Source organism: Aphelocoma coerulescens (genome assembly GCF_041296385.1).
Source record: "Aphelocoma coerulescens isolate FSJ_1873_10779 chromosome Z unlocalized genomic scaffold, UR_Acoe_1.0 ChrZ, whole genome shotgun sequence".
Taxonomy (NCBI): domain Eukaryota; kingdom Metazoa; phylum Chordata; class Aves; order Passeriformes; family Corvidae; genus Aphelocoma; species Aphelocoma coerulescens.
In genome coordinates, this window is record NW_027184085.1 from 16,778,170 (window position 1) to 16,789,616 (window position 11,447).

The window sequence follows — 11,447 nt, forward strand, 5'->3', positions numbered from 1 at the left end:
GCTGGGGGAGGGGTTGCTGGCCCTGGGGGCTGAGATGGGTTCTGGTAAGTGGGTGCATGGGTGGGTGCGTGAAGGAGCCACAGGGGCTGGGCAGGGGCAGTCAGGCCTAACCGTAACACCCTTCCACATGCTACATCCCCCATAAACAGAAAAAAGGTTATGTGAATGAAGTAGTTGCAGGAGATCACACACAGGAAGCCCAGCATCTGAACTGTTATGAACCTGTTGGATTATGGTTTACAGATTTTATCACTCACTCTTTCCTATCAGTGACAGAGACAGCCACTGTTCACATGAGTGAGGGAGTTAAAGTTCTGCCTTTGCCAAGTTACACACCAATTGGTGGCCACTAGGCTGCATAGTGTGGAAAGCTTCCTGTCATTTAGCCCCACAAAGTTAAAAGGGACTAATTTGTGTTTGCAACATCCTCTGAGACCCCCCAGCTGTAAAGTGAGAACAACAGTACATTATTCTTTCCACTTTTTTTATACCTTTCACTTTTTTCCCCTCAGTTTTTCCCAGTTCTCTCTGTATTCCAGTACTGAGCCAAGTCCCGCTGACATCTCCTAAGGTCTTCCTTCCCACGACCTTGAACTAGAACTGGGTCTAAGCCCCACACACCACAGCAGCAGGTTTTATTGCACTATGGCCAACGACCAAACCAGTTTTGTGGTGTCCATTTGCTTCTTTTCTGCATAGCCTTTATGAGACAGGGCTTGTTCTGCCCTGCTCAGAACTGTGACATGCCTCCTGGTGAATAGTCAAGGCCAGTAGGCTGTTATTCAGGAGTTATTTATTCATGCCTCTGCTGCACCCCAAAGTTTACAGTATTTGGTACATATAAGTGCAATAAGCAAAGAAGCAGAGAAACCCTGCAGACAGACACTTCAAAACTGCTAGTTACAAAAGACCTAGTAAATATTTGGAAGGTAATGGAGTACAGCAAGCTAACCACAGATTTCTTCAGAAACACACCAGATCCTTCTGTTACTAGAAGTCTGTTGAAATCCATAGCCAGAGTCCTGTTTGTTTCCACAGATGTTAGATAGGAACCGTGTCAAAGAACTATAATTTCACCCATTGCAATCAGTATTTACACTTTCTGAGAAACTGTTAACTGAAAGAGTGAGATTATGAACCAAGATGTGAGATGATTTAGTTGATATGATAAACAAAACAATACCAAAACAAAAAAAAATACCCAAACCACCACACCCCCTCCCCAAAAGAAACCCCAAACAAAACCAAACCAAAAAAAAAAAGGGAAAGAAGTAGGACATTATTTTTATTTCTATATTTGTATCTTTATAATGAAGACTAATTGGAAAACAGTTTCTCTGTTTAATATTTTAATTATTTGAATTTTAGAGAAATCCACAATAATGGTAAAATCAGGTATTTGGGGTTTAATAACATCACAGAGAAATATTTGAACATTTTAAGCTTTTGTTCTATTTTTTCTCATTCAGCAGACATCTCATTCACTATCAGTCTGAAACTCAATTTCTGTGTAAGTACATATTAACAAATGTTGCCTTATCCCAGGTGCAATGAATACTTTCCCATCCCACTAAGAAGTAGAGTGGAATTCAACACAAATTATGATTTCTAAGTGGCAGTTTCCTACTAAAGATTAGTAAAGGTGTTATCTGTACAGATGTGGATATTTTGAACTGTTCTCATAAGGCTGTGTTGGTGTCAGCAAAGCTGTAAAGCTGGGAGGTGCATTTCAAAGGTGGCACGCTAAAGCAGCAGCATCCAGCTCTAATGCACAGCACAATATTTATTAAAATGCTCTTGCCTCTGGAAATTGTTTTTTTTTATCCAAACAATATATTTTTCAGTCAGCCGTGTATAAACTCCAGGTATGCCTCTTTTTCCACAATTTTTTCCAAAAGTAACAATCCCATCACAGAATAATGGCCCACCTGAATCTCCCTGGAAGACAAAACAGAAGGAGCTGTCAGTGTGCGTCCATTTCTCTCCAGAGGAGCATGCAGTGCCACCTGCAGTGCGCAAGCATGTTTGGAAATGTTACCTCTAACCTTTTCCAGCCTATGAAATGGAGCAGTTGGCTTACATCAATTCATGGGAATTGAGTGAGGTATAAAGAGAGGTTGCTTTTCAAACCTGAGGGAGTCTTTGAAGGAAATGTTATAGACCAGCAGGGTGCTATTATAATTCTATTTCAAATTATATTTTTTATTGTTAGTGTAAATGGATTCTCACTTCTTTATCAAATGTCTCTTCTGGAGTCAGCACAGAACATATCAAAAGCAAGATCCAAACAGTCCCAACAGCACTTTTGGGTAAAAAGTTAATTCTGTTGTGGCACACTTTGCATCTATTCAGATGTTGACTTCTGAAAAGGATCAGATAATTCAGACCCTGTAAGCTCTTGTTTTTCTCCCATAACTACAGGTGGTGTCTAGGGAAAGCACCATAACTAAAGAGATGTACGTGAATTCAACAGATAAGTCCAGGCTCAAATTCTCATGCTCTCAATCCTGATATGTACATCAACCTAAACGGAACAAAGTTTTAACACTTCTTCACAACAACAATGAAGTCTCTTACAGGTGTCATTAAGATCACTTTATTCATTATCAGCCTCATAAGATGTGTAGCACTGCTTTGTTCCCAGTGAAAAGAGAGCTATTGTTAAACATATGTGTCCCCCCCTTTGTAACTTTGCTTCTTACCTGGCAAGCATTGCTCAGAAAAAGTCTATTTTTCCCTATAGCATACAACATGTTGATGGTAATTTTGGGCTTATTGGCATATTTTTTTGTCACAGCTTTTTCTATCAACAATTTTAAGATTTGCCTCCTGGAGATTATTTTGGTGGCTTTCCTGATGATGTGTTTCCCCAGCCAGTCACCTTGCAGAGTGTGCCAGGTTCAACACCTTCAAAAGAGTCAGGCAGAGGCAAACATTGCACATATTGATTCAGCTTTGCAGTATCATTCAGCTAAAAAGGAAAAAAAAAAGCTTTCACATGCAGAAAGCAAGGGAGATACATTCCAGTTTCAATTGCCATTTAGTCTCATTCTACTAATACTTTCCTTATAAATCACTTTTCACTATTTAGGAACTGATCCTAAAGTTAATTTCCCCTTTGAAAATCCAAAAGACTTTCCATAGTAGAAGTACAGCAATATACCATCTGTGGCAGCAGTAGTGAGTTCAAGCCCAGCTTCCCATCGGATATGGTAGGAAATGTAAAACCTACATGGGAGTTAGGCTGTTGGATCTGTGTCCTGGTCACTAACCTAACCCACTACTGAACTTCAGTGTTGAAATCAGATTCTGGTGCTTGACTGACAGAAAAGTCTCAAAGAGCAGAGCAATGTCCCCAAGAATAAAGATGAAAACAAAATCTGTAAGCAATTAGTCATGACAGCAGCAACGTAACTGAGGAAAAATCAGGTCTCAGTCTATCCAGACAGCCAATTTTTCTCTGAGAGATCCTTAAGGGCCTAAATGATTCAAACTCTCTCTGTTTTGTTGGCCTTTGCCTAACAGATTCATCCTTCAGTAGAGGCTGGTTTAAGCTTGTAAATGCAAACGTAGCCAAATCCTGACAAATATCCTCAGTGTGCTTGATAAGAGCTCACAGCTACTGAACAGATATTTTCAGTCTTACAATCACTGCACCATGATTCATTTCACAGGTTGCTGTATGGCTCTCATCTAAACAATTCTGGCTTTATACCTTTAAAAAAATGCACTCCAGAAAATCACAAATTCATAAAAATAAAAAATCTTTTCAGTAATTATTGCCGGTGCAGCTGGAAAGTTCCAAAGATGGAAAGTTTACCCCAAGCCATTAAATACTCCATTACTGCAGAAGTGTATAGATGGGAGGTGACTCTGATACTAGTACTACCCCTGCTTCTGTCTCAAACTCAAAGGATTGTATGGTATCCATATCATTCTGGAACAGAGCTGGGATTTTCAGCTCTAGAAATACTACTTCCTAGTGATCCATATTGATTTTGTGTTCACAAATACCTTGGTGCACAGAAGAAGCCAGTGAAATGAGACTGGTCTACTTTACAATGAAGCAGATGCATAACGCTCACTAATATCTGGGAGAAGGAGTTTCTCAGAGGTGGGCTGTGATCAGGTACTTGGGGCACAGGAGCCTGTAAGTGCTCCAGCTAGCACAGAAAGGGACACGGTTACCTTCCTCCCTGTGTCATTGCCATGTCAAACTGGTGATGCACTCTAAATACTAGAAACCAAGTTCCAGTCATAGAACCATAGAATCATAGAATCATAGAATGTTGAGGTTGGAAGGGACCTTAAAGATCACCTAGTCCCAACCCCCTTGCCATGGGCAGGGGCACCTCCCTGTCAATGCAAATTCTTACAGCTCTGCCTCCCTTTGGTATCAGGTGATAATGCTGGCAAGGATATCTTTCCATGCTTTGTTCTGCAGTGTCCTGAGCCTCATCCACTTTGTGACCACTCTGTGCTCTTAGAGCTCAGTCTGTATGTCCTGTATTATCCACACTTTTGCTTTACATCATTAACCCAAAAAATTACAAGTAAGTTTCATCTCCATGTTTACTTAGTCCAGCACAAGGTATAACTCTGGGATAGAGATGTGAGCCAGACTCTATTGCATACATCCCTCCAGCATTGCCTTTGAAAAATTACTGAAGAATGTGCTTTGTGTTTTGGAGGGATTGCTGCAGTGAATGAGTTAAAAAGGGAGGTGTAGGGCACAGAATGGGCTTGAAATATAATCCCTGCTCACAGAGCCACTGATCCCTTAACTTCATCTAGAGTGATACAACCAAAAGTAGATTTCTGTGATACTGTTAAGCTATCTAAACAATGTACTCTTCAATATAAAAGAGTGGCCAAAACTACCATCAGCAAAATTCCTTTCATAAAAATACAGCTGTATTTTTAATAATACACAATAATACACAATAATGCACAATAATACACACTAATACACAATACCTTGAGGAGTATTATATCATTTTTTCTGGAGGACCAGTCAAACTGATGATGATGAAAGATTTCCATAATCTCAAATATCTGCTGTTCTTTTTCAGCAATGGATGCCTGATGAGCTCCAAGAACAACTCTGTCTTCCAATTCATCTATTCTGTAATTTATAGAAAGTATAGGGAGAGAAAGTCACTACAGGAATTGAGCAACATCTCTCAGGATAATCAAAAGACATATAACATGATACCATTTCATTTTACAACAACATGATTAAAACATAGAGCAGGAAATAATTCATTTCAATGTTTTGACATGAGCTGCTTCTTTCCTCTATAAAGTAATGTTTCTTTACTGTGAATATAATTTAGTGAAATAATTGTGTGATAACTGACCTCCAGAGATTTTCAAAGTTTTGAATTAATTTCATGGAAGAGTCTCCCATCTTTTTAAGGAGAGTTACTTGTACAAGGACTGCTGCTACTGATGCCTTTCATTAATCTCTGAAAGGTCTCCTTTGGGATTATGACCTAATCCTGCAAAGGATTGGAACATGCCTGACATGCATGTAGGTTGTCTTGCTGACATCAGTAGCATGTCAGAATGCACATCAATACTCAACACTTACCCTGAGCATTATGCGTACAGGTACGTGCTCTGCTAAAATAAATATCTTTAGTATTAATAAGTGTTTTGTCCTTAATTTACTAAAGGCAGGATACAGCATATAAAGGAAGAATGATGTGTTCTGCCCAACCCAAGACACCCCAGCAGTGAATATTAAAAAAAAAGGGAGAATGCTAAAATTCAAAGAGTTATATGTTCACTTCCTGCCAATAAACATTAATAGCTAAGCAACCAGTAAATTCCCCTCTGTTCCAATCTCTCTAAGTATCATCAGAAATATATTTATTAACACTTTTTTGTCTTCATTTTGCCCTGCTAAACTTAATGTAGCCCAATAATTTGACATTGCAGAATATATGTTGCCAGTTTCCTGTGCTTCATCTTCAGAACATAATCTCACCATACATAGGAATATTTATTCAAGCCAGAACAAAGACTTTATCTATACAAACTCAAAAAAACCTCTTTTTCTTAATTCAAGATGCATGTTTCACTGAAAGACACTATTCATTTCTTTGTATGTGAAAGTTTGCTTGTGAAAATAGCTGCAAAGACAGTGCTATAGTCCAAAAATTTCTCTTTTTATTTACAAAGCACACTTCCTCAGAGAGAATTATATAAGACCCTAAAACCTCCGTCTCGGTGCCTCTAATAGGTGGTTCACAGGCACAATCTCTCACACAGATTCATGTTGCTGAATTCATGCCATTTTGCCTAAGAAAAAATTATTTCAGATGTGATTAACACGTAAGATCCATTAGTTAGGAAGTTTTACATGCACTGCAATTGCACCTTCTGAGAGTAGACCAGGCACAGAACAGGAGTTGGTGGGTTCTGTGTGAGCATTGTTTTACAGCTTAGGAGAAGGAAACCAGCCTGATTCAGCTTGCCCCAGTGGCAAAGACTTAAAGTCAACCCAAAACAACGTGCTGTTAGAAATCCAAATCAGTGACCAGAGCACATTCTCCACAGGATCAGAGACAGACAGTGCCCTTTTCACTGAACAGCTAACAAATCTGAATTTTTGTAACAGTACCTGACTGAATATCTCTGACCTATTTACTGAAGAATGAGAGACTCCAGATCCCATTAAAAAGTCCCTTAATCCCAAAAACGAAGACTTGGTTTTGTTTTGTAAATTTCTAAAACATAGCATGCGGGTAATGAATATTTTTCCCCTTACAACCAAACCTGATTCAGCTGAAAAGTAGTGGAAGTTGAATTCACTTAGAAGGAACCGTGTCCTCTATTTCAGACTAACTCAGGAAAGAAGGCTGGCCAACCTGCCCACAGGTTTGCACAGGTTTATTGTAACTGTTTTCCTTTCAGATAGTCAAAACAAGAAGGAAAAATTGGAGAACTAACATACAATTCAGAGAACGTTTTTACAAAACCAGGACATTTTACTTCCTAACATGAACAGTAGATGTCCCCCTTACCTTGAGTCAGCTGCTGAGCAGCAGAGCTGATCTCGGGGTATCCCAGCTGGGAAAGAGGTGCTTGTGCTCACATTTAACTCGTCAAATGGACAAGTTTTCTTGTCACAGTCGGGGTTTGCAACACTCTGGGTTTGTGAGCCCAGGTCACTTAAAATGAGAGGAATAGTGTCCCCATCTAATTCAACTTCACCTCTCAGGGTATTTTGAAGCTTAGACCCAGGCACACACGTAAGATTTGTTTAAAGTACCTTGGGACGTATTCCCTTCTCTAAGACGTTGAAGTTTCAGACACCTAAAGAGTTAATTTGGTCTTTTAACAGTACAGTATGCTGTAACGTTGGCAGGATCTGACTAACGAAGGTAACTGTATTCAATGCAGACCAGTAGCTTATAGCAACTTAAAACAGTATGACAAGTTCTTGGATCATTTTAGTGAGAGAACTGCAGCTTTTAACAATTTATAAAAAAATCAATACCCACCTTTCTTCACTTACAGTCTTGCATACCATGCCCCACTTCAATTAAGAATTAAAATTGCCCCATTTTAAGATACTTGCTGCTGAAATTATTTCACTAAACAAAACCCATTGTTTTTCCACAAGAAGCATCTAAATACTTGTTCTGGATAGCAGCCATATAGGGCCAGGAATGAGGATGCTCTTTGTGTCCTCTGATAATGTCCGTGCAGCCACCTGAAATGCAACAGAAGTGCAATCATACTGCACGTTATCCAGAGGAATTGGAAATTTGGGTATTTTTGCTCTTAGGTGAGTACTTGCATCTTGCCAGCAGGGTAACAGCAATTAGAGGGAGCAGGAGAGCAGGAGAGCTTCCAGGTGTCATAGCTGCTGCTATTTGCTGACAGGAATGCTGTAAATTACCATGCACTCTTTTGTATTTAAATGTCACCTACAGGAAATGGGGTTTGAAAGTTTTTATTAATAGCTCCCTCTCTTGAAACTTCCCTTTTCATCATTAACATTGTGTTATTTTACTGTGGATTTATTTCTTTAGATTTGTTCTTTCAGTTTCTTTAAAGCCTGCCTGTTTCTTGAATCTCCTAATGAAAGCTGAATAAAATCTAATCCCTTAATAATCCCTCGTGTCTCAGGGAATTCAACGCATTTTTGGCTTCAAATGAAAAAAAATACATAAGAAGAGTTAAACTGGCCATCTTTAAGCTGGTGAAAAAAGAGGGAGAACGAATGCAAGGGCCAACTGAAAAGGCTTCAGAGAACACCAGTGTGAAGGAAAAACCAGGGCATATAGAGTAAAAAAGTCACTCCTAAACTGTGGACCAAGATAGAGTAAACTCAGGGCACACAGAGTACAAAAGTTCCTCCTGTGGACCAACATACATCAGCAGCCAGCAATTGCTCCACAGAATTCCACTGCCCAGGTAACATCTTCAGTGGAAAGACTGAAAAATACTCATATGTAAATTAACAAGAACCACTGAGAACTGACAAACATCTGTTATTTGATAAGCTAAGGAATGTCATATAAAAGACAAACCAAGACAAACCACACACATGTAAGACAAAGCAATTTGTATTGTCTTAGACATAATTTTGGAGGTGCAGATTTCAGAAAGTGCCAAATGCAAACAAAACGTCTAATCTGTGGTCACAAAAAAAAAAAGGTAAATTTGAGAGAAAGACATTTCTGTATTGTAGATCTCTGTGTCTGCATACATGTTTTGCATACCTTGCTGGTAAACCACTACAAAAAACCCAGCCTGCCCTTGTGTGAAGAAGCTACAAAACCTGCCACCATATTCAGCATCTTTAGAAAGAATCCAAAATCTAACTTGCCCAATAAAATTAGCTCTCATTTTTATTCAAGAATTACAGAATGGCAACTCTTTGTCTCAACTTCATTGTTGAATGAGATTGTAACATTGAAATATATATTTCTATGGCACAGAATCTTACTAGTTAGAACCCAGTTTGAAAACATGTACACGCTGCAGCAAAATGTAACACAATTAATGTTTCAGAAGACTCTTTCAAAGCTCTTTTTAAAGAAAACATATAACTATTAGAATTCATCAGCTTTTAAAAGAGCCAGCTGTAGTTCCCCAAAAGTCATTCTCCATTCTCCATCTAATCCCAGAATTATTCATCTGCTGGAAATTACCTACAGGTAATCTCTGCAAAGAAAGTCATAAAGGCATAATTACATTTGTCCTTTATGATTTTGCCCTGCCAATAAATAGCTTGATTGGAAAGCAGCATAAGAGACAAAATAGAAAACAGATTCATGTTCTGGCCAGACAGGATAAGGCTTGCATTTCCAGAGCATAATATGTAATATTGGATTCTTTCTGCTAAGTACAATCAACATCATAGAAGGAATGCCGATTTGCTGCAAAATTTTGAAGACTCCCTGAGTTTACCACATCTACTTGTATTTCTGTGCTACTATATTTTCCTGTGATATCACATAGCAAATAAATGAAAGAAGAACACTGAGCGAACAGCTGAGGCAGAAAAGACAGCCAGGTAAGTATTATGAGGCACTGGTACCAGAGAAGAAAATAAAATAGGTAAGCCCAAGCATGTATTCTGCTCTCTCCCCAGCAAGTTCCCAGGAAGTCTGTCTCTCAGCCACTAAGAGACATGTCCAGATACACTGGGGTGGGATTGGGGATGGGGCAGCCCAAGAAGAAGACAGGGAAAGCGTGGCAGCTCTGTCTTACTGTGCTCCTGGCAGCTGCCAGCTCCGCACCACTGTCCTGCCCTCCGTTCCCAGCCCAAGTAAACAGCCCTACAGCTGACATGAGACTGTCTGAACTCAGGCACCAGAAAACATGAAAGGTTTAGAGGCATGCCTGAACTGATGTCCTAAAATCACATCCAATGCTCACCCTAAGCCCCACAGAAAGCAGCATGAAGGAAAAAGAAACACAGTCACTGCAGAAGGAAAATTATCAAAATGACTGGGTATAAGGGATAGAAGACCTCAGCACAGTACTGGACAGAGCTGAAAGTGATCCACTGGCCCATGGGCCTAAAGCCCATAGGAAACTTCCCCAAAGGCAGAGGCTGGAAATAGACCTGGGTATACTCTTTGTTCTTTTTACTCAGGCAGTGGCTTCTGCCAAGTGAGTGGCTCTGCTTTGTGGGCACTGTAGGAAGAAAGGATGGAGTGTTTTGCTTACAATATGTCACTCCTCTTGAAGACCAATTGAGTATGCAACAGAGGAGATAAAAGAAGGAAGTTTTGCTTTGGGGTTTCCCTCTACATGCAAAAGACCAATAGAATCTAAACTTCACCATAAATTAACTTATTGCCGTAACCAAAGGACCCCAGCCAACTAATTGCACACTCTAAAATTTTATGTCAAAATTTCACCCTCAACTATGTAAGTTACAAGCTGAAAAGAACTCTCTGACAAAAGCATTTGGGTACAAAACTTGTTGCTGGTTATGTGCATATCAATCTGATCTTTAACACCTGTGCCATCAGGGATTTTGCAAATAGTCAGAGAGGTTGTTCAGGAGCTTGTGCAGAAGTGATCAATTGATACTGAACAATAGTTTAGACTGCATATTTCTAGTTATCAATGTCAATGGCTCTCTCAGAATTGGAGGGGATTTTTAACAGGCATGGATATGCTAGTATCTATGAAGTTTCAGGAAAAACATCTTTAGAAGTAAGTAACCAGTAAATAGAAGCACAACTAGAAATTGAAAAAAGTATAAACAGGCTATAGAAAATTTGGTTTTAGATAGAAGGCATAGATTTACCTAAATCTATTCCCTGGAAAACATCTAGGAGCACTTGCTAATGTTTTATTCCATGTCTTCCAAATAGATTTTCTTTGAAAATAGATCACACAAACATCGGATGGTGCATACCAAACCTCTTTTCCTGGCCATTGCAACTCACATAGGACCGTCCAAGGAAGAGCTTCCAGTCTCTGAAAATAGAGACACCTGCCTTCTTCAGAGAAATCACCAACAGTTATCCTCTGTCCCAGAAGAGGGGGCAATAGCAAATCTGAGCAAGGTCTGCCCAAGGTCTTCTACAGGTGAAACTCACGTGGAGCTGGGCCAACTGAGCTCAAACATGTGACACAGCTAGAATCCAGAAGCTTTCTGCAGGCTCACCATGATAGGGCTCCCTTCTCCTTGTCTGTTGTGGGGCTCAAGACTTCAAGAAACCTTCCAGTCTGTGTGACAGTGATGTTTCACTAGTTAGGCTATAGAATAATTGATACTCTGAATTATTTAATATTGATGCAAGTTATTTCTATTATTGGGGTATATATATTCAAGTGGGGAACTGTGCCTTTACAAGGCTCTAAATAAGATTTATTCATAGAATAATAGAATATCTTGAGTTGGAAGAAATCTAAAACTACCAATGAAGTCCATCCAGCTCCTGGCTCTGCACAGGACACCCCAAGAA

At 39.5% G+C, this 11,447-nt stretch overlaps 1 protein-coding gene across 1 annotated transcript; it reads right to left on the reverse strand.

Annotated features, from left to right (window-relative positions):
• Positions 1 to 1,705: 1,705 nt before the first annotated feature.
• On the reverse strand, positions 1,706 to 7,540 carry LOC138103542 (granzyme A-like). The gene is made up of 4 exons (XM_069001895.1): positions 7,512 to 7,540; positions 4,978 to 5,125; positions 2,882 to 2,971; positions 1,706 to 1,938 (listed from the first exon to the last, which is right to left on the reverse strand). The coding sequence occupies exons 1-4, from the start codon at positions 7,538 to 7,540 to the stop codon at positions 1,765 to 1,767; spliced, it is 441 nt and encodes a 146-aa protein (XP_068857996.1). The 3' UTR covers positions 1,706 to 1,764.
• Between the last annotated feature and the right edge of the window lie 3,907 nt (positions 7,541 to 11,447).

Bases quoted from the DNA above. Each gene is read 5' to 3' on its own strand.
- LOC138103542 (XM_069001895.1), bottom strand. From the start codon at position 7,540: ATGGTATGCAAGACTGTAAGTGAAGAAAG. The intron at 2,972-4,977 runs GTATTGTGTATT...TTTCCTTTTTAG, and splicing joins ATGATATAATACTCCTCAAG to CTGAATGATACTGCAAAGCT. The intron at 1,939-2,881 runs GTGACTGGCTGG...TTTGTCTTCCAG, and splicing joins AACCTGGCACACTCTGCAAG to GGAGATTCAGGTGGGCCATT.